This window comes from Mastacembelus armatus, chromosome 17 (genome assembly GCF_900324485.2).
Source record: "Mastacembelus armatus chromosome 17, fMasArm1.2, whole genome shotgun sequence".
Taxonomy (NCBI): Eukaryota; Metazoa; Chordata; class Actinopteri; order Synbranchiformes; family Mastacembelidae; genus Mastacembelus; species Mastacembelus armatus.
The window spans coordinates 10793560-10816193 of NC_046649.1; the positions used below are offsets into that span (position 1 = coordinate 10793560).

At 38.8% G+C, this 22634-nt stretch overlaps 1 protein-coding gene across 1 annotated transcript in view; it reads right to left on the bottom strand.

Annotated features, from left to right (window-relative positions):
- Positions 1-4555: 4555 nt before the first annotated feature.
- The window catches only part of clstn2a (calsyntenin 2a), a 125816-nt gene continuing 107737 nt past the window's right edge, over positions 4556-22634 (bottom strand). The window contains exons 10-18 of the mRNA XM_026313436.1: positions 16032-16194; positions 10657-10823; positions 10201-10349; positions 6799-7004; positions 6449-6616; positions 6027-6172; positions 5661-5781; positions 5333-5523; positions 4556-5154 (exon numbers count right to left, since the gene is read on the bottom strand). Of these exons, the coding sequence (XP_026169221.1) occupies positions 4954-5154; positions 5333-5523; positions 5661-5781; positions 6027-6172; positions 6449-6616; positions 6799-7004; positions 10201-10349; positions 10657-10823; positions 16032-16194 (1512 nt within the window). The 3' untranslated portion in view covers positions 4556-4953. The remainder of the gene's footprint in view (positions 5155-5332; positions 5524-5660; positions 5782-6026; positions 6173-6448; positions 6617-6798; positions 7005-10200; positions 10350-10656; positions 10824-16031; positions 16195-22634) is intronic.

A 22634-nucleotide genomic window follows, 5' to 3' on the forward strand; every position in this document is an offset into this window, starting at 1 on the left:
ATTGTTGTTCACTTGTCAGTCCTCATTTAAAAGTTTTAATTCCGTTTGTTCTCCAGTTTGCTGTATATTTACCATAAACAAACAGACAGTAGATTTATGTTACATTCTGCAGACTCCTGTAAATAAAATGAGGCCACAACTAAGCAAGTCTCTCAGGTACTAAAATCAATGATTTTCACGACTGACAGTCAAAACCGACCCTTGGGTTAGAACAACTTCAGTAAAATCAGCCGGGTCAGACACACTGGCCTTAAACCTTTTCGTGGGAATCTCTTCGTTTGAGATCGATTTCCGGTGGGCGGGGCAATCTACGCAGAGCTAACCAATCACAGAAAGGAACGATAGGACGCAGGCAAAGTAAGACCAGCGACCACAGTAAGACCAGCGAATGGCGTGTGGCAGCGTAGAGACGCTACCGCAAGCTAGTTGTCGTTTTCGGTGTAAAAACATGAGAATACATACATGCGATATTTAGTTATCGCCAGTTCTGTGCATATTTGAAAGTAGTAAACAGCAAAAGCAGATATGTAGTTGTAGAAAGATTTGCGGATTTGGGACTGACTGAGAAACCTTAGGAAAGAGTCAGTGGGTATATACAAGGCTTGTTTAAATTTGATTGGACGACTGGAGTGTAAAGCCCGCCCCATTATAGATAGAAGGCTGTGGTTGGCCCGGATCTTTTGAGACCGGAGTCAAAGCCTCTTTATGGCAGGGGACTATGGAAGCTGAATTAGATCATTGAACAGCTGAATCTCTATACTTTTATTTATGTCAACGTGGTTGTTATTTTTTTAATAATATGTAAAGCTGTGATTGCTACACAACTAACACAGGAACTTCCAACGCCAATGCTAATCTGCTCTCTGTGCTCCTGGTATTCTGCTGATGGTAAATCCACCTCTGTTCTCTGAAATATTCACCTCAAGACTATTAGATAACTATATACCTACAAGTATATAGGGTTATTTACAAGCGTTCACAGTCTGTGTAGCTGTGGGGTATTTATTCTGTTTTTCTGTGTTTCTACTGTTCAGATATGACCAGAGCAGCTGGTAAACAGTCTGTCATCCCCCATAGGTTAGAGTCAACAGAGCTGTGGGTTTGACAGAGAAGGTGAACTGGGATCAACCAGAGGAAGGAGAAGAGAAGAGCAAGTGTCAGGCAGGAGGAACCAAATGCTTCTACTAGCAGTACTTCAGCTGTATTGGGTGTTTTTGTCTGTTTTGCACCTTTTAAAATAGTAAATAATTTTTTCTATGAGTAGTTAATCTAGTTTTGTTGATTTGGATAAAAAAATATGGTGTTTTACAATTATTAACATCCATAAAGTCATTTGGTTGCATTGTGCCATTTTTGGAGTCTCCAACTGGCACAATAAGGACATAGTCTTACAAAAAAAAACAAAAAAAAAACAACAACAAAAAAAAAAACAATGTAGAAAGTTCAATTTTAGCTCCTTTGTGACAAAATTTGTGTGACACTCAATCCATTTTGACACTAGGTTCACCAGAACAACCTACATTTAGAGCTTTCTAGTCAAACACATAGAAAACTATGCAAGGAAAAGTCCAAAATTTGTGTCTGTATAAGTTTAGTACAGTATGACTTGATTGACCAGATTCTAACCTGTTCATAATAAACTAGAACATTTTTCCTTTCCAGTGATACCAAGGTCATCATAATAACCCTTAAAATGCAAGTCGACAGCTAGTCTAATTTGAGTATACATTTTTCACGCTTGTGCACAAAAAAGGGGTCCGTTGCTAATAGGTTAATCAAATTACTTTATAACTACCTCAAAGGTTTTGTGGGACCCTTTATGAGGTCTTGACCTTCACACTGGGAGAAACTGAAACAGCTGCAGATTTGCATACACTGCTGACTGTTTTTTGCAGCTCTAATGAAGGTTATTAATTGTGGTCAGATTCTTTAATGCAGCACTGGGCGATGTTTAGACATGGCAATGTTTTTTGTCAGAATTCTTTATGGAATTTAGGTTGGACCTGACACAGAACTCGGAAAGTCACACACTTTCCTGACTTTCCCTTTGGTGGTGAATAAAGTTTATCTTATTTTTGTCAAATGCTGCAGCAAACAGAGTGACTGAACATGCAAGTTAATATGAGTAATACAGATTGTGTCCTTTTTTGCTCACACATGCAAACATCGCAATTAAACAGGATTACATGTAAATCATACCTCCTTCTGTCTATATAACCTCATTATGTAAACAAATGAAAACCCAGTCACACTGCTCTAACAAGACAAATTCATCCTGCTCTACAACATTTGCAATGACAGCTCATTAATAATATAACTTATAAATCAATCTGCCAACACACACGCACATACACACACACAGACACATCAGCTTAGTAGCTTAATACAGAAACAGTCAGGAGGGCTGTGTAGAGTCTAAAACAAGTCTTTATTGGTCAATATACAGAAAGCAGTGGGATGACCACTACAGAGAGAGAAATCCCAACCATTTTTTGTTTACAAAAAGAAAAAGAAATGGATATATAAAATAACTGTCTTGAACATTTTTACAGGGTTTGTTTTTTTTTTTATGTAAAAGAATCTTTTTTTTTCTTCTTTAATTTTTCAGAAGCACAATATGACAAAGGGGACGAGGGAAACAAGGCAGTTGTTGCACAATGATGACATCACAATCACAGGTGCTTAAAGGCCAACAGAGGGAGGGACATGTGACCAGGGGACATATCAGTCAGAGAGCTCAGAGGGAACAATAGTCACTGACACTGTCCGGACATTAACATGTGAGAGGTGAGTCCTTTGAGTGGAAGTGGGAATGTGGAAGGGAGTTTCTTTTACTCATCTGAATGTAGACAAACTCATGTGTTTAATTTTCTCAGATTAGTTGGTACAAGATGGAATTAATCGGTGAAGTTTCCACTGCTTGTCATTCTAGTGAAGTTGTGCAGTACTTTGGGCGTAATGACACCAGTAAAAACATCCTTTTCTCCAGCATTTCACATTTAAGTTTCTCTGACAGTTTCACAAAAATAAAGACTTAATTGTTTTAAGCCTATTAAGATAGCCAACATATCAACAGGCTAAACTAAGAACTATGGCTCCATAGGTTCACTGTTTTCTGTTGGAGTGAACAGAGCCGAGCAGTTTGATATAGTTATTTAGTCGACTGTGTGTTGCCAGGAAGGTCACAGGAGAGGTGCACTGTGGGAAGTGTAGGGTCTGGAGTTTTTTACTGACTGATCCATGGTAGGCACTAAAGTCAGGATATCTCAGCCTCTGCTGATTTGATTTTGTGACCCTTTTTAAAATCTATCGCCCAAATTTATAGATATCTAATGCCAAATTACTGCAATACACTTCACTGCACTGGTCTGTTAAACTGGGCCCAGAATTGCATAGAGGGCTTCCTTTATCATGAAGTACAAACAAAGGAAAAATTGGATATCAGTTGCATACAGTAACATTTCTGTATCATTTCATCTGCTGAAGAAAGAAAGACATGTGAGCTAACCATAAACAGCAAAGGCGACATTAGGCCACAGCATGGACACATAGAGTAGAGGACACAGGTGCAAAGGAACAGGCTTTGAATGCCATCACGTCTTTTGAGTTCCAAGAGTATTTTATCCCTAAAATAAACCTTCTCTGTCAGTTTATAAACTAACAGAGAAGTGATTATTTTAGCTTAAAAATACTTTTAAGACACCAAAGCTGACAGCTATCAAACAGCTAATAATTCTCCTTCATATTGAATATAAATTAGAAAGGATGTGGAATGTTTATTTAAGAGATAATATGTCCCTGTATAGTCCACAAAATCACAGCACTGTGATCACACAGACTTGAAGGACAGAAATGTGTCTGGTTTGAATTAAATATGAGAAGAGTGCATATCCACTGAATGACAATACAGCTATGTCATACCTACTATAAAGGCCAAAGGAATTACATTGTTAAACTTTATGGAAGCTAATTAACTAATGGATATGCATATGGATATATGTCACTGTTAGATCTGTTACTACCTTGCACATTTTTATTTTAAAGTAAACAGTATGAAGTAATCTGATGACACATGATAGCTGCAGATTTTAAATGCTGGGACATTTGTGTCTCTATATTTCAGATTTCAAAGTTTGGGATTAAATTTTATCAGCAAAAATCCAGATAACTGTGTACACTTAATGAGAAGATTGATGGATTTTTGCTCTGCTTCTTGCTTCTCGACTGTGATGTGAATAATAATGCACATACTCAAAGGGTGAATCCCACTTCCTTTATTTTATTTGTCTTCAGTCAACCTGGAAGTTGTCCTGGTCTGCCATGATGAAAAGCTCTTATTTCTATTCCGAGGACCGAGGAGCTAGAAGGCTGCCTGAAGGAGCAATAACCGAGGATACATGAATGCATCCCTCATTGAAAGTCTGTTACCAATTGACATTCCTCTTTAATCAGGTTATGATTGGATGCTTCACATTAGGGATTAGAGGAAAGGATGTTGCATGTCTTTTGAAACATCTTTCCTGGCTCCTCTGTTCTTGCTTCTTTTTCTTGCATCTTATGTGGATGGGACTAAGAAGCAAGGAAAAGGCACAAGTCAGGGAAATTGTGGTTGCAATTAGTGGAATTGGGATTCACTCGGTGTTTTCCACCAGTCTGACTGCAGCTGACTCTGTAATTCTAACCTTGTCCAGCAGAGGGAGGTGTTTCATTAGAAATGACAACGTGGGAAGCTTAAAACTGCTGTTTCTTTCCAGCAATGGATTGTAAATAATTTGATCAGAGAGTTTCTCTATGGGTGTATTACCTGTACTGAGCATGTCTGCATAATGCATGTCCACACACTGCGTGTGTGTGTGTGTGTGTGTGTGTGTGTGTGTAGTTGGAAGAGAAAGAGAGACGAATATGTGGTGGGTATATGTATGTGTATGCAAGTATATGTTTATGTCTGTATGGTTAGTATGTTATGGAGGAACTGTCCCACTCAGGTGTTCCCTTCTGCTCCCTTTCTTTCACCTCTTCCTCTTCTTCCTCCTCTTCATCTTCATCAGTGTTATCTGACTCAGCACCTATCATCTCTCCCACCTGCTCTTCATCCTCTTCTTCCTCCTCCTCGTGTTCTTCTTTTACTTCCAGCACCTGAGGTCCTCTTATGTTCTAGAGAACAAAGTGATTCACTTGACAAAATGAACATTTGTAAGCTCTGTTTACATCAAGACAACTGGAGTCACTATACATAATATTTCTTAATTTTGTAGTGTACTCATTACATGTGAACAATGTGAACACAGTAAAGGACTAAAACACCCCAAAATGTCAATGGGTCACGCATTACCTCCATGGGGTTGACAGTGATAGTGAGAGCAGAGTTTTCCCAGTCCACCTCAGGCTCTCTGACCTCTTCCTCATCCTCTCTGGTCCCCTCCTGATGAGTGGCGTGAATCCTGTACACACCGATCACCACAATCACCACCAGGGCAGCGATACAAACTACAATGACCACTGTGGCTGCTGGAGGTGCTGCTCCTGCAGGAGAAGAAGGGAAACAAACAATCTCTATTCATCAATACATGTTGTTGGATGTACAACTTGGTCTAAACCTGATTTGAGGAATAGACATTTTTGCTGTTAGCTGTGGCTTTTTAATTCCAATTGTGGCTTACCTGACATGTGTGAGTTGGTGCTGTGTATCATGAGTGGGTGATGGACAGGTCTCATGTACTGAGGTTGGGCTGCCATGTGATTGACATGCTCCACATGCTCTGAGTGGTGAAGAACACTGACCTACAGAGGCAGGACAAAAAGCCATTATCATCCAAGAGTAGAAGGTAAATGATTATTTGTGCAACCATAAAAGGGAGTAAATAAAAATAAGGAATCAGCCCAGTTTGTACAATGAAGAAAGAAAAACAGAATTAAGTGAGCACGAGATTATTATTAAGTTTAAAAATAAAAGCAAACAATGGGAAGAAGACAAGAGGAGGCTGTAACAGGGTTGAAATGCAGTGGATGAAACATTTGAAAGTGACCTCCATATTGAACTCGTTGCTGGTGTAACGTCCGTTGAGTTCGGAGCAGGTGAGTCTGAACTTTCTGTCAGTCAGGGTTGCAGGTTGCCAGTTCCTGTAGCGCACCTGTCTCAGTGCCTGCTCATAGTGGGCCATTGAGTCCACCCCTGGCAATGCAGAGAAATGTTATAGTGACTGCTATACAAACTGCATGTTGGTGCAGTGAATACAACTGTAATATATTATGACAGGAGTCTGTTTCAGGGACCTTTACAGCTGCATGCATAGAGAGTGAATGTTCATCTTACTGCTGTTAAAAGGGCAAACCATTTTGTACAGATAGATTTTTAGATTTTTGAGATGGCAATGTCTGTGATTCACTACAGAGTGTTACCAGCACACAGCCCCTGATCTATTAGTAAGCCTATGCTACCCATGCCTACCATATATTGATATTCCAGAGGTGGAGTTTGTGGCATCCAGGTGTTTTCCCAGCAGAGCGCTGTGATGAATCTCCAGACTCTCTCTCTCAGGATTCAGCTCCTCTCCAATTACCAGGATGTCACAGTAGTCCAGGTTATGCATCACCTCCATCACACCTGGTCTGTGGGCTGTGGGAATAAACAAATTATATTTGTCATGTGCTTGAATAGATTTACGATAACAGAATACAAAAATCCAGCGCACACAACAAAAATATCGTACTGTAACAGAAATTTAAAAAACATATTACTGTAACATCAACAAACTAGCATGACTGCAAAACGTATATGAGAGCATCTCTTCCACTCACATCCACCGAAGCTGTCCCCCTTCATTACTGTGCTGGTGATGTGAAGCTCTTTGAACGGTGCCACGCCCAGTGGGCCTCGCAGGTCGCCGGCAGGCCTGACCAGTCGATTAGATCCTGCTATGGTGATTCTCGGTTCACTGGGCGGCAGCACCATAACGACTGCCTTGATGTCTGGGATGAGGAGACACGTGTCCTCCCCGAAACACCTGAGACACACACACAGAAGACGAGACGAGAGCTTACACAATGGGACAGTGTTAAGTCATAAATTGTCATTGGTGCACAGAGGAACATGGTACTGTATCACCTTTTTCTAACTGAGCCCTGTATGTTTCAGTTTAGGCCAAGAAAACAAAACAGAAATGTCTCATGTAAAATAAACAAAACTGTGACAAAAGAATTTTTACTACTATGAAAAAGATGTTTTCAGCAGCTGTAAGTTGCAGCTGAGGTGTATGTCGTTGTTTGTCCAATTAATTTCCAATAAGAGATGATAACTGATTGACACTACTGAGGAGTGTCAGGACGTCTATGATGCTAAAAATCTTTTCTTTGCCCCACATCAACACATGCTAGCTGCTTTTGAAATATATACAGGTGCATGCACATTGTTGTTGACAGGAAATTTTGAACAACAACAATTTTCAAAGTTTGCCCCATTCATTGTTTTGTTTTAGTTGCAGAAAAAATCTTCACACACTTGACAATGATATTTTTACTTAATGGACTCTTGGCATTTGCTTTGGTACTGGCATTTTCATTTGTGCCCTAGCAATCAGATTTTTTTTCTCCAGGTCTGTTGTATAGTTGACAGTCAACAGTCAAAAAATACCGATGTTCTTTCTGCCTCAACAGCTTGACTCTTTTCACGCTATTACTGTGTCATACTGTATATATGTCAGCCCGGTTTCATCTGGAGCGTCTCCACCACAAGAGACAATAACAGTAAGAGATGCCAAAAACCCTTTTTGGTTAAAAGAACAAAATACTGCAATAAGGTGAAACAGAACTTAAAAGTTTGAGGTGAGGCCTGAGGAAAGTCACCAATAGGAAAAATGACCAATTTTCAAATGAGCATAATACACAAAGAAAACAAATCCACTGACTGAATTACTCAACACTTTAAAGAAGAATTAAACGACAACTACTGCAAATGATCAGATTCAACATATTGGCTGAGTGGAAAAGTGGATGTGTCTGTCTTCATCTGAGGGGAGCAGTGGCGTTCTGCTCAGACAGCCTATACTGGACAGGCATGTGTCCAAGCTGACTTGTGTTAGCTGCTCAACAAATGAACAGGCTCTGGGTGGGTGAAGAGACAGGAGCAGACGCACAAACTATACACAACGAGACATATGAAAGAAGCCCTCACATACACATAACAAAACACACACAAATACTTTAAGAGTGAGGACACACTGACTCACAAACGGGTACAATCAAGCATGATGCATTCAGTGTGTTATGGGTCAGTGGTCTGAGGACGACCAGGTCAGCAGTGAGACCTGTAATGTGGATCAGGACTGGGCTGCAACTGCGATTCAAAAGTCAAGCTAATTATTATTTAATGAGCCACTTACTAACCCAATTAGGAAATTTAGGAGTTTGTCAGCTAATATATCTTTATATACTATATCTTTATAATATCTATTCATAAGGCGTTAAGCAGTGAACAATCAAAGATAAGGTACAAATATAATGTGTTAGAGAGACTAAACACATGTTAAAGGTCCTGTAGCCACTGTTCTGTGTTATTATGTACTGTATATGATGTATGTGTTATGAATAAGGTTATATGTGTTACTGATGACTTTAACTTAGATGATCTCAAGAAACGTCATCGTTTTTAACGTTTTGTTTTTGTTCTGCAGTGTGCTGAGACACTTTGTTGTAAAACGCACTATAAATAACACTAAAACCTGATGAATGTAGTGTAGAGAAGAGAAGAAAATCCAGTACCAGTAAAAGCATATTATTGGATCGGTTAATTTAATATTTCCTTTCCATTACCTTTCTATATTTGCTGAGTGAAATGGAAATTTTATTTCCGTTGGTGGCATTAGCAAAAATGTCATGAGCGCAGCAAAAAGATTAGGAATAATCCGTTGAATGTCTACAGCAAATATCGAGGAAATCCAGCCATTTTCAAGATATGTCGATTTCATGACACTTTATGACAATATGAGCAGCAGTTGTCAAGCTATTTTGCTTTGAAGAAATCTTGGACAAACAGACCTGACTGACGTCACCATCATTGGAACTGGGGCCCACTGGGCAAAGTATGCAAATTAAATTCCATTATGTCATATCAATTCAAATGTAATCCAGAGACAGATATAGAGACAGGCACACAGCAAAACAGACAAAACAAAAGAGAGAGACAAAAGAAAAGTAGACACTAGCAATATGGTCTTTCAGATCACCAGAAGGTTTAATGTCTTTAATGGCCAGCTGGTCTGTTTGCTAGTTTAATAGTTTTTACACTAATGATCCATCCTCTGCCATCTCACTGGGAGTTCTGTGGCTTAAAGACAAAGACAGACACAACACATCTGACAGAACGTTCGCCATCGCTCCTCTGGCTGTTTGTAGCTTATGTTGACCAATTTGTGCTAAATGTGCCTCATTTTACATTAGAATTCTGGGGGCAGTTATAGATCTCCCACTTAGTTCAATAACCAAATAGTTTAATTAGCTTAGATCATTAGTCCATTATCAAGATGTCTGTCAATAATAGTTAAACAAAAATAACAGGTTTCATTCTGTGGCTGTAATAAACACAAAAGAAGAAGAAATCCAACACCTCTATCCATGGAAAAGTAAATGTGCAGATGTTCTGCACATCAGACAGATCCCTGTACCTCCCAACCACCAGCAAGGCTAATGTGTGTATGTATATAATGTAACACACACACACAAACACAATAAGATAAAGCTCATCTTAACATTTTTTCTATTCTGCTTGTTTAGATCTGAACACAATGGTAATGATACATGTACATACTACATTAGAAAAATGGATCTTCTGTGTATTCCTGCTGGAGTTTTCATCAGGTTGTGTGATTATAGTTCTAGTAGCAGTAATCAGTTGGAGGACAACAAAGTCCAAATGTAAGTGGCTCACTTGGGTGGCCAGCTTCATTTTGTGAGTAAACTTCAGTGTCTCTAAAAACCAACCTAAACATCAAATGAGTACAAAATCTGTGCCAGCAGGAAACCTAAAAGTTTCTCAGGTGGAAAACAGCAAACAGATTGAGTTTGCCCTTAAGAAAAGCACTTAACTCACAACTGCTCCACCAGAGCTGCTCAGTAACTGTGGTTCAGCTGGGCAGCTCTACGGTGTACACAAAAAGTCAAGAGTACGTTTCCTTTCCTAGATTGCACAAATGTGCGTGCACTCACTGCACTGTGGTGGTGATGTGTAGCCGTCGGAGGCCTGGTGTGGGGAACTGGCGGGAGTTGATGTAGGAGACTTTGGTCATAGCTGTGTTGATGCTGTCCACATCCTCTCCTTCCACCACCAGCACAGACTGGGCAGGGTTAAAATGGAACTGGACACACACAAACAAACTTAAACATCCAGATTGTGTTTAATAAATACAGACATACAACCGTGTCTTACTGGACTCACAAAGATATGTCTTGGAGTAGCATGTTAGAAAATAGTTACTTTAAACAACATCAGCTTTTACTGAATAAAAGTAACACACTAATCCTACAGAGACCATGCTGTCTTACTTCTTATTATTAAAGAGCTTAGCAGTTACTATACTAACAACCTAATCCTGAAAATGTGGTGCTCATAGGTGTGTGTGTGTTGTTCATGAGTAACCCCATCTCTGTGTTTTTTCCATGCACCTTGATGTCCTTAGCGAGGCTTTCAAGAGAGTTAATATCAAGGCCTTCTTTGCAGGCCTGCAAACAGGAGATAACCTTCTGGGTTTCAATGCGGCCTGGTCGGATTGTCAGTCCTGACAGGCTGCCATGGAAATACTGGGTGAACCTCGGGGTCGCCACTTCCCCGCCTGATGGAGAGGAGAGGAGAGGAGAGGAGAGGAGAGGAGAGGAGAGGAGAGAACAAATGAAGAGAAGAGAAGTGAAGTGTTGGGTAAAAGAGACAACAACATGTATTATGTACAGTATTTTTCCAAGGGAAACACACACTCAGTTTGCTGGAAAAAAAAAAAACAATGAATCTGTTTGAGAAAATGTTTCCAAGGCCCAGTGGATAGTAAGTTATGAAGAATTTAGTGGAAGTTTCTTCCAAAGTTTACAATGGAGGCCAGAGAAGGAGCATTGGAAACAACTAGGACGCCAGTTCATGAAAACATGAAATAAATGTTATTACATGAAATAAATGTAATTACCGTGGCACTGACATTGTGTTTCCAGTTTTCTAATGTCTATTAGAGTTTGAGTTAATATATTGCATCGTGTGACGGAAAAAACAAATGCAAATATTAATTATACACAAAAGTGAGCAACAATAATTGTTACGAAGCAAATCTGTTATCATGCTCATAATTGCCTCTCCTGATTTTGCAGTCTATATAAATATTGCACACCCACATTAAACTACTGTGGGGGCCTGTGACAATACTTTTTTAACTGTTTAATAAAGACAAAATACAAGCGAACAATATGAGGCGTTGCGGTGCGTAATATTTAAAAAGATACACTCATGATACAGCAGAGATTTTGCCTCTTCTTGTCAGGGTTTTCAGGTAGAATTTGAAGCACGAGTTGGTGTGTGCAGCATCACAGTCTCTGGGCTCAGCTCCATCACTAATTTAGTCATGCCCTGACATCTTTATAGAGCATACTTTTTTCATACAGAGCACCAGAGAGCACAGGTCAGCTCTGCAGTTTTTGATGAAGTGTGCAATTTCCACCAAATCATCAAGGTCTAGCCCTGTAAAAGAAATTATTTCCTATGTGAGTAGGTCAGCTGTGGTTTATACAGTTTAATAAAGTAGTGCATATCAGGTCAGGTCACCTAATGCAAATAACAGCAGAGCTGAACATATGTCAGACTAGATTTATACCACTATACATACTGTATCAATCAACACAAATATGTCACTATAGCTTAATGTCAGCTTGTGGAAAAAAGCTTGGTTTTACTTCTTTGCACATTTATGGTATATTTTATATAGTATGTGCTATTTCTGGGTAGGTAAAATATTCATTTTCAAGAGAATCTTAATAATATTCTTTGTACATGATTTTCAAACAAAGAGGAAACATACAGTAACATAAGGAAACATCCTTTTACACACACTAGGATATACTGTTGCAGACGCACTGAAACGCATTATAAATAACCTTGAAACAGCAGGAAACACCTGCCTACAGCAGGAATCCTAATTGTGTTTTACATAAGAACTGTATGCAAAAACTGTACACAAACTAGTGGTTCTGTGATATTTTATTATATGTGTAGTTTTTCTGCAGACTACTGATATTTCTTTTGTCTTGGATGTGGTCTCCCCCTTTTCTAACAGAACATCAACCCACCAACCCACTATTATCATGTGTTTATCCCACAAATCTGTGAGGTGCAGAAAAAGCTGCAGTGGGTAGATGCTCATGATGGTGATGAATGAAAGCACAATGTTAGGATGTGGAACAACACGATTTGGGGCTACAGTATATGTTAAGCAGTAACTTTCTGTAAAATTTATGGCTGGCTGCTAGTGGAGTTTGGAAGAAAACTATACAGCAATGTAAACAACATTACAATGATTTGTATATAGTTGAATCACAGAGCAGCAGAGTTGCCACTTTAAATTAATGTCGTCTCTGTATTCATATTTATGGTTGGTCAAATGTTAGGACTGTGTCTTTGGTGGAATTTACAGCAGGAACAGACATATTTTTCTCTGCTGCAAAAGTTGAAAGGGTCAAACCTTCAAGCATTTTTGCAGTTCTCCATCATGGAGAACATTTTACATCTTGATCACACCCAGAGGATATTACCACATTGAAAAATAAAGTGTATCAACGTGGAGAATTTTTTAGTAACTGAATACTCAACTGCTGTGGATTGAATTATAGTACTACATCAGATACATGTAACAAGATGAAGCAGAATTTGGTAACAAACTTCAAGAGCAATTTTGTGCCCAACTTTGTCATAAGTAAATGTTCTGTAGTTGTGGTCTTTTGCAGATAAAGTCAAAGATACTGTACTTGATGCTGTGGTTGTCATGCTTCAACAGTTTCCTGTTTTATTGCCAATTATGGCTTCAGGCGCACAAACATATCAAAATGACATTTGATTAGAAAGAACTTTTGTTTTAATTACAATAAGATATTTTAGTTGTGTTAATCTTGTAGTCGTATCACTCTGACACTGTGTACTTCTACGTGACACACACAATCTAAGCTTGTTGTCTTTATTATACTCTAAGTGGATTACTCTTAACCCCATTCTGTATTATGTTTGCCCATGCATGTTTCAGAACAGACATGACCAGCTGTTTTTCAGTATAGTGACATAGAGAATAGATAATTTCTAAACTGTCTCCACATGCATTGACCACTTCTTATTTTAGAAACTTTTAAACTAAATAAGTGTGTTTTAAAGGTAATATTGTGTATATTGTGTAATATTTAAAATGATTTATTAGCACAAATTGAATATAGTATTCATAAATATGTTGTGTGTGATCGCAGGGAATTACCAACTGTTGCATTTTCTTAATCTTAGAACGAGCCTTTAAATCTATATAGGGAGCAGGTCCCCTTTTCAGAGAGGCAGCCATATTGTGCCAATGTGTTTTAAAGGTGATGGCCACCTTACCCTCTTTCATGCCAATAATAATGACTACCTTTTATTTTAATGCTTCAGTTCCTTGGCTCATGTATTGTGCCTGCTGCTTCATTGGCATTACTGGGATACCCTGCTCTATCCACTTACCCCAACCGGTCGAGACAGATGGCCGCCCAAACTGAGCCCAGTTCTGCTGGAGGTTTTTTCTTCCGTTAAAGGGAGTTTTTCCTCTCCACTGTCGCCAAGTGCTTGCTCATAAGGGAATTGTTGGGTTTTTAGTTTTAGTTTTTGTAAAGTGCCTTGAGATGATTTGTATTGTGATTTGGCGCTATACAAATAAAATTGAATTGAATTGAATTGAATTGAACAGTGCTTTAATTGATATTATGAGCTATGAACTCGCCTGCTATCACCTGTCAAATGAGAGCGGTCCAGTGGGTTCTTGTTTATGTTTGTGGGAGTGCACTGATGCATCACATGTAACTGCTCGTTTTCTGATATCACCTCGTGCTCAAAGCATGCTAAAAAGCAACATCTCACATTGTGCTTCTACACCAGCTGCATATTAATTACAATTTAATGGTGGCATAGCGTATGTTGATTAATACTCTACATAAAATCAACCCACACTCTTTGTGATGCCTCCTCTTGTTTCTTCTTCTTTAGTTATTTGTATAGTGTGAGGGTTGCTTTGAAAGCTGAAACCCACTTTCCTGTTCCAAATTAACTCAGATGGCAAACACACCTTTCCCATTCAAAGTAAAGAACAGTTTATTGCTACTGAAAACTGCTAAAAAAAAACAAAAACCAAACCACTTTCTTGTTAACCACGGGGACAACACATGGCTCCTTTTTACTTTCAGGGCAGTGAAAGTACAGTCTGAATGCCTTTCATTCCGCACGGCTCATCATTATGTTGTTGATTGTGGGGAAAAGGGGAAGGAGAAATGGGAGACTCTGAAAGGCAATCTTGCTCACTAATGGCCTGCAAAGTTATCAGTTGCAGCTTAGTGAAGCTTAAAGCGGCTTCATTGGGATGTAATAGCTGGCAAAGTTGTCCTCCATTCACTCTAGCTAATCCTTCCTTCAGGGCTTTTTCTCACAATCAGAGATTCACGGAAAGAGGCAGTCAGAGAGGGATGTATGAAGCAAGGAAGAAAATGATGACGACAAAAAGAAAATTGCAATCAGGCAAAGGATGAAAAGAAATTTAAACAGCCACCAAAATGCTATAAGGATTGAAGCTCTGGGTAATGCTGGTAAGCATTATGAGCGCGATTTAGGCAAGCCGCAGAACAGATCACAACTGTCTGTTTCTGCCCTCCTGTAAAGACCTTTGAATAATTATTCAACTCATAAACATGGCAGCCGGGTAGCGCTTATTCATTCCAGTGTGATCAATACTCGCTCTCGTTCCCTGTCGCTGGAACTGACACGCAGAATTTCCTGTTTGATACCCACTCGGTTCGTGCCTCACCATTTCAAAGAACTACTCTCAGCCCCAGGGCATAAATCTTAATCTCTTTATTTATTGTAACACTACTTCCTCCTTCTCACTCTCTCTCTTGCACTCTCTCGTTTTATGCTTTAAATGTAATTTTAGCACATAGCGGCTGCTGTGCCTCTTTGCTGATGCAGTTTCTCTATGTTTACCACATGTCATCATTGTATCAGGCTGCTTCTCTTTGCATAACTAAAAACAATCTGTTTTTGACTGATGCGCCTGTAGTATATATACAGACCAGTTGCCCTCTTGAAGCTGTTAGATGTCCCAGTTTGAAAAAAAGTGTGTTGCATTTCATTAAACACTTCAATGAACTGATTATCCCAATCATGTTGCTCAGTAATCCTTTCCTATCCTAAGTATTGCAGTTTCTTGCTTTATTTAGTGGTCAAAAAATTAGATCATTGCCTCGATTGCATGTATATGTGTACTTACTGTATGTAGGTGACAAACAAAAGCCAAAGTAAGGTGTCTTAGTAAGGACCACCCTGAGCCAATAGATCAGATGAACAGTATTCCTCCAAATGATGTTCCCTCATTTGGTTATTCTCTTTTTTTTTAAAACCCTTTTATTATTTGGCTTTACAACAAGCATAACACAGCTGTAACTCTGAATACACCCCCAAACAACAATTATATAACAGAACAAACTACAGTGCTTTTAAATTATGGGAAAAAGGTGATGTTTCTCCTGCAGTGATGTGGCTCCTTTTGGTGAAAATAGACCTATAAATAACTGATTTCCTGATTTTATGTGCTGCAAATAAATAAAGGCCATAACCTCAAGCTGCAAAGGCTGGCGCAGATAAAACAACTGTCAGATTATAGTAGAGCTGTAAACAATCCCAACAACACAATGTAAACTAACTTGCACCCAACCCTGTCTGATTTCAGCTTTTTTTTTTTTATACCTTGAACACATTTCTGTCACTGTATATAAATACACACACTGACCTTGCCAGCAGGCGCCCACAGTCAGCTGCGTATCAATCTTTGAGGTGTGGATCGGCCAGTCATCTGTCACCAGGTAGGGCTCATAGGTCACACCATCCACAAACAGCGTCACTGCAGGAAACTCCACATTGATCACATAGTAGTGCCATTCCTTATCACAGATCTGCAAAGGAAACAGAAAGGTCATCAAGCTACAGCAATTACTCATTTTATATAAAAAATATCCCTGCATCACACATGCATAAAAATAGAGCAGCTTGAAAAATATATTATTCTGGAAATTGCATTTTTTTTTCAGGGTCATATTTAGGTTAGGAGCATTTTTACATGGAGGATTATGTTTATAGGTCTGGTGCTATGGAGATGATGATGTTTACTACAGGCATGCATCTGAAAACTGAAAGCACATCCCTGCATTTCTACCTTCAATTAAAGAGACACAAACAAATTCCTTTCCTCATCTCTGGATCATTTGCTCCCTGTCATCAGATAGCTAATGAGGTTTCCGTCTAATGAGGTGTTCATTAAAGGCACACGATGAGTGACAAACATGACTGTAGAGCACTTGAGTGCCTCCCAGCTTTTATCAACCACCACAAACATTCTTTGATTATATGGAAAACTACTTCTCTCTCTTTGCCTCCCCCTCTCTGCCCACCACCAACAAATACAGCAAATGCCTACAGTAGAATAGCTGGACATTTCTCCATGTAAAATGACTGAAATCATTAAATGATGTTCAAAATGGTTGGCAAATAATTTGGGGTTGATAAGTGATTAAATGAATAACTGTATCAGCACTTGATGGCTTTTGGACTTTAATCAGCCAATTTGAGTATTGCCAGGTGATTCAATGGCTATAATGAGGGGCTATCACAGCCATAAATTTGGCCGAAGAAGCAGCTCCTGCAACTCCCATTATCAATAGATGTGGTAGATAGATGGCCATAGTAATTATGACACAAGCCAAGAATTAAATGCAGTGACATGATACAGTATGATACAGTATATTATATTGAGCAATAAATATATGGCTCGTAACACACAGGACATTCCACGGGAAAGAGGTGTTCAATTCTAGTGTAAAAGATTGTTTTGTTTTTGTTTTGTTTTTCTGATATTATGTGATATGGTATGATATGAGATGAGATATGACATGGTATGAGCTGAGATGATATGAGATGGTATGAGATGATATATGGTATTATATGATATATGGTAGGATATGATATATGATATGAGATGATATATGGTATGATATGATATGAGATGATATATGGTATGATATGATATGAGATGATATATGGTATGATATGATATGAGATGATATATGGTATAATATGATATGAGATGATATGATATTATATGTCCTTTTATATTCTTAATGTTGTTATAACAAAGGGAGTCTTAAATGAGGTATGTTATCCTTCCTCCTGTAATGGCAATAGTATCTGTTTTTCTGCAATCAGTCTGGTGTGAAGGATTTGGTTGAATTAACACTAAACAATTTATGTCAGCTAATTTGAAATGTGCAGAGAAAAACAGCAGGAAGGGACCCAAAATTCAAACGGATGTAAATTTTGTGAGCTGTCATTCTGAGGTTTAGTGGCCATACTGGTAGTATATCCAAGCTGTAATATGAACTAATGGGGTTAAGACTTATGTTGGAGAAACCAAATCTCCAGGGATGTTTGATTTAGAACATAGTCTAAATAGCCTTCATGAGTGTGAAGAGAAATTCCCACAGGATATCCTAGACACCCTTCCTAAAAAGTATCACATATCTCAGCAGATACTGGGATAACTAGGTCTAGTTACTATGGTTTCTATGGATATGTGTCCTTATAACATAAGTAGGTAAAAAATTTCAAGTTTCAAGACCAAAAAGTAAAAAAAATAAACGAAAAAGAACAAATACAATACGTAAAGAAAGATAATTTTCTTTAAGCTTCGTGTATTGTCTCTACAGTGAAATATCCCAGAATGCCAGATATGTTAATAATCGAGAGTGTGTTTTAATGTCATCAGCTCATTTTCAGAATTAGCACATGTACTTGAACAGACAGAATCACCACTTTGCTTTAGCCGCTGTCTGGCAGACTCCCTGTGGAGGTGAGTTATGAGTCTCTACGATTACCTGCACTGTTTGCTTAGGTGACTGTCTCCCCGTATACTGTAATATTCCCAAAGCAGTGGTTATGGAGAGTTTATAAAAAACACCATCAAATAATAGTTGATCAGCTGCAGAGACTTTTAAATTGAAACAGTTTAAAAATGACAGATGGGGAGCCTGATGGAGAAAAACACATTTTCTAAATATCAAATATTTTCTTGCCTCTCACTCTCACACTCTTCCACTTCCACAACCATCTTACAGTAAGTACCCTTTTCCTCCCCTACATCTATACAGTAAGTAAGTAAGTGTGGAAAAGATTTATTGATTTTGTTTGGATAATTTTAGTATATCTCTCAGTGAAAACTGAAAATCAGTACACACCCTACAGTGCTAGGCGGTCAGATGGTGGATATTTCTTTTGTGGAGCAAAAGCAAAAAGCTTTTGCAAATGCAAATTTATCAGAAGGCCCTTCAGTACTGTTTTGTCAGTGTTGGCTGGGATTAAAATAGACAAAAAATACAAATTTCCAAGAGGTGATTGAGCTTTTTGAACTTGCTGTCTTAATTAAACATAATATTTTTCCTGCTGCCATTCTGGGGGAGAATAATGCTGCAACCCTAAAAAAATGTATGAAACAAAAGACATATATATATGAGAGGAGATATGTTCAGAGATCTGTGAGGCTGTAGGGATAAATATTAACTCCAGCATCCTAACATGCTCACAGCAGCCATGCAAAAATGCAGATGTTTAACAAACACAATGCTGCCACCAGAGCTAAAAAAGCCCCTTTGTGAAATGGCAAAAACACAGTTCAGGCGCCATAGAAATATGACAGTAACAAACTGAATTACATTATTTCTCCCACACAGTGAGGCTGATTGTTTCTCCCTTAATCTCTTTTCTTCGGTTCTCCTATTCTTGATCTTTCTGTAATAATTGATGGAGTGGGAGCTGAACTGAATGGTGGAAACATCCATGAACAAATAATGTTCTCTGTGTATTTCTGCTGATTTTAAAATGTATGCACAGTGACTCTGAAAATCCATAGCTGGAGTTTTCATTTTCACTGGATGATGCAGGAATCACAACATTTACACGCAGAGTCTGACTTCAGGGCATGAAGTATGTGTATGCTACATGGGCTCACACACACACACACACACACACACACACACACACACACACACACACACACACACACGCACGCACGCACGCACACACGCACGCACGCACGCACGCACACACACACACACACATACACATACACATACACACACTTTATGTATACTTTTAATGTAACTAACGTGAAAATAATAAAGCATTGATATTACAGATTAACTTTATTGAAAGGCTTCAGTGCAATCATTTATGTGCACATGTGTGACTACTGTGATTAGGAAAAGTTTAGGCTCTGACTTCAGTCCAGTATTCAGTTTCTCCTCCTGTTTATGTTTCTGACTAAATTTGAGAACTCACATACACACAAACAAGCACACACACACACACACACACACACACACACACACACACACAGACACACACACACACACACACACATCATTAGTAGGTCCTATCAGCAGTAGCCTTTCTGCTGCTGAGGCACATTAGTCAGTGGGAGCATGAACACATATCTCCTCCATAACAAGACAGTGAATGCGAAACACTGTAATGAGCTGGTCCCAAAACAGGCTGCAGGGCTGTTTAACATGAACACAGTCAGCAGTCCCACAGCATAGAGAGAGGAAGAGAGAAAGAAACAGAGGCAGAGGTAGAGATATGCTAAACTCATGCTCCTGCAATAATACATGATAATCTGGGAGAAACATATTTGGAAGCCTAATAGGTAAACATGGCCTGCTTGGAGAGAAGTGTGGAAAATAGCAACAGCTTCTGATCCAATAAAAAGTTTTCATCCTACTGACTCACTTTTATTGCTCAGAGAAAATCTGTGCCCTAATGGAGCAGAGGTTCATCTAAATACAAACTACTCTTGACAGAATGAACAGCTGCTGAAATTAAATACCCCATTTCAGCAGGTGATAACATATGGCCTCCCTGGAGGTGCATGATCAGTGAACTTAGACAAAAATTAAAAACTTCAAGTGAACAAAATGTGACGTGCCAAGACACACGATGCTGGGAAACATATACTGTAGGTACTGAAATAAAGAAGGTGCACAGAGAAGGAAAGCAAGTCTAGTATTCCAATTCCTGTTGTTTTAAGACTAACCCTTTCAAATTCATTCATATACATTAATACTTGGACTGAGGATGTGCTTTACATATGATAATGGTGCCATTGTTCTATTCATGTGTAAGCCAGTGTCTTAGTGATCTGGACTTTTACAAAATTTGGAGACTGTTCCATCCCAGCAAGAGAAGGATAAACAAAAACCCCCATTAGGTATTCATGAAGACTGAAGACCGACTGTGTTGGACAGGATCAAGGACTGTATAATAGGCATCCAAACACACTGAGCATTCAGCTCGCAGACACTAGTGACTAATCCCTACCTTACTGAGGCAGATTCCCTTTGTTGAGTATATTACCATGCAATAGCTGTGTTTTATTGCTGAGTATAAAACACCAGAGATAAGCCCGTCTATCTTGTGGAAATCTGCCACGCTGTATTTACAAGAGACTATTACATTTTATACAAAGACACAAAAAAAGGACGGTCTTGGACCTAGAAAATACTATACAGACAGAGTGCTGAATTTAGGTTGTCACCCAAAGGACTGCTGGCAAACAATTAGACCCTGCCTGCTCAGCATTAGACTAACTTCTAACAAGGAAAGCAAGGAGTCCCAAATCTTTGTTTAAAAAGAAGACCAAGCCAAACATAACATTAGTCACAGTTAGGATGGAGCATTTTAAATCTGCTGACTTAAAGGAAATAATAATCTCTTTAATAGGGTCAAGTTTATTTTGATGATTTTGAGACTTGTCTATAGGAATACAAAGAATATATGATAGATCTCAGATCAGTTTTATGTGATGAACAGTGTCTGGTAGGAATGGCCATTTAGACCAGACATTTGTTTTGACATTGGATTCCAAAACCAATCCCCCCTGATAATCATTGTTAATAATTGGTGCATGGGTTTCCCTTGTATACTGACAATATTCTTTTGACTGGTGTTTTCTCCATACCTATTGATTGCTTACTTTCTGTGAATTTAGCATTCACAAGATTACTTTTAGTAAATCTGAAGCTTCGTAGCTCCTCCTCCTCCTAAGCCTCATTTGCTTGTAGTCTCATCTGTCCTGCTCCCTGCCTCTTTGTCTGAACTACTGCCTTCCTTCACCTGCTGTCCTCACCTTCACCTCATCACTGCCCCATAACTTCCTCCTCTCTCTCTTTCATCTCTTTGGTTCCTATCCACATTCTTGGCTCTGCTCTGCTCTTCCCTGCAACTGTTGTGGCACTGCATTATTGATACCCACCCATCATGTGTCAAATAACAAGGATAGAGAAAGAAAGTTGAAAAAAGGGAGAAAAACAAGAGGAAGCACGTTAAAAAGCTTTTCTAACATACTCAACAATGTGCATAAAAATGCATGCTGTCACAAAAGCAGCTTATTCCTGTGATGAGCACAAAGCTATACATAAGATGCAGTACACTGTGATGCAGTCTGGGTAAAACCACTGCAAGCAATAATGTTCCAAAGTAAAAGTAAAAGATTATAAAGTTTTGTACAAGTTAAAAAGTAAAATTTATCTAAAAAGTGCATCAAGGTTTACTCTGAGAACTTTTTGAGTACACTGATAAGGAGAAGCTATCTGCAAGATCTGATTCATGTCAGTGACACAACTGAAAAAGCCAAAGAAAGAAAGATGTGAGGCTTAAGATTCAATAAAATCAATGCAAAACATGCCAGCTACTTCAAGGCAAAGGTCTGTTTTGAATTTATGTTTTGCTGCAGGATTTTTGAAATCTTTTTCTTCTGTCGCCTCTGAATTCTCACCAGCTCTCTTAACTGTTAATGAAGCAATATAATGTCAGTAAATTATTGAAGTTGTCCCTTTAGGGTCAACATAAAAAGCCTTTTTAGCCTAAGTAAATGCAGCAAGGAGGAGGAGGAATAGACGAGCAATGAGACAGTTGGTTTAAGAGAAAATAGATAGAGAGACGAAACAAACTGTGAGTACATTAGTATGCAAACTGAATGCTTATGTAGTGCTTATAGTGCACTCAGCGTGTCTGCTGTGTGGTTTATAAGTAGCAGATCATAACATTAAGTTCCCCGCCTCTTACGCACACACACATGCAGTCAGTAGCCCACACACTCTTGTTCACAGCACACACACACACACATGCGCGCACACACACACACTACAAAAACATTCACATTTAGTGAGATTCAGCAGTTCTACACAGGAAGAGCCCCAGGTAGACAGCTCTCACATGAGGTCATTTAAAACAAACAAAAAAGGCACTAGAAATAATCTTTTTCTGTTTAGCTTTCACAAAAAAAAAA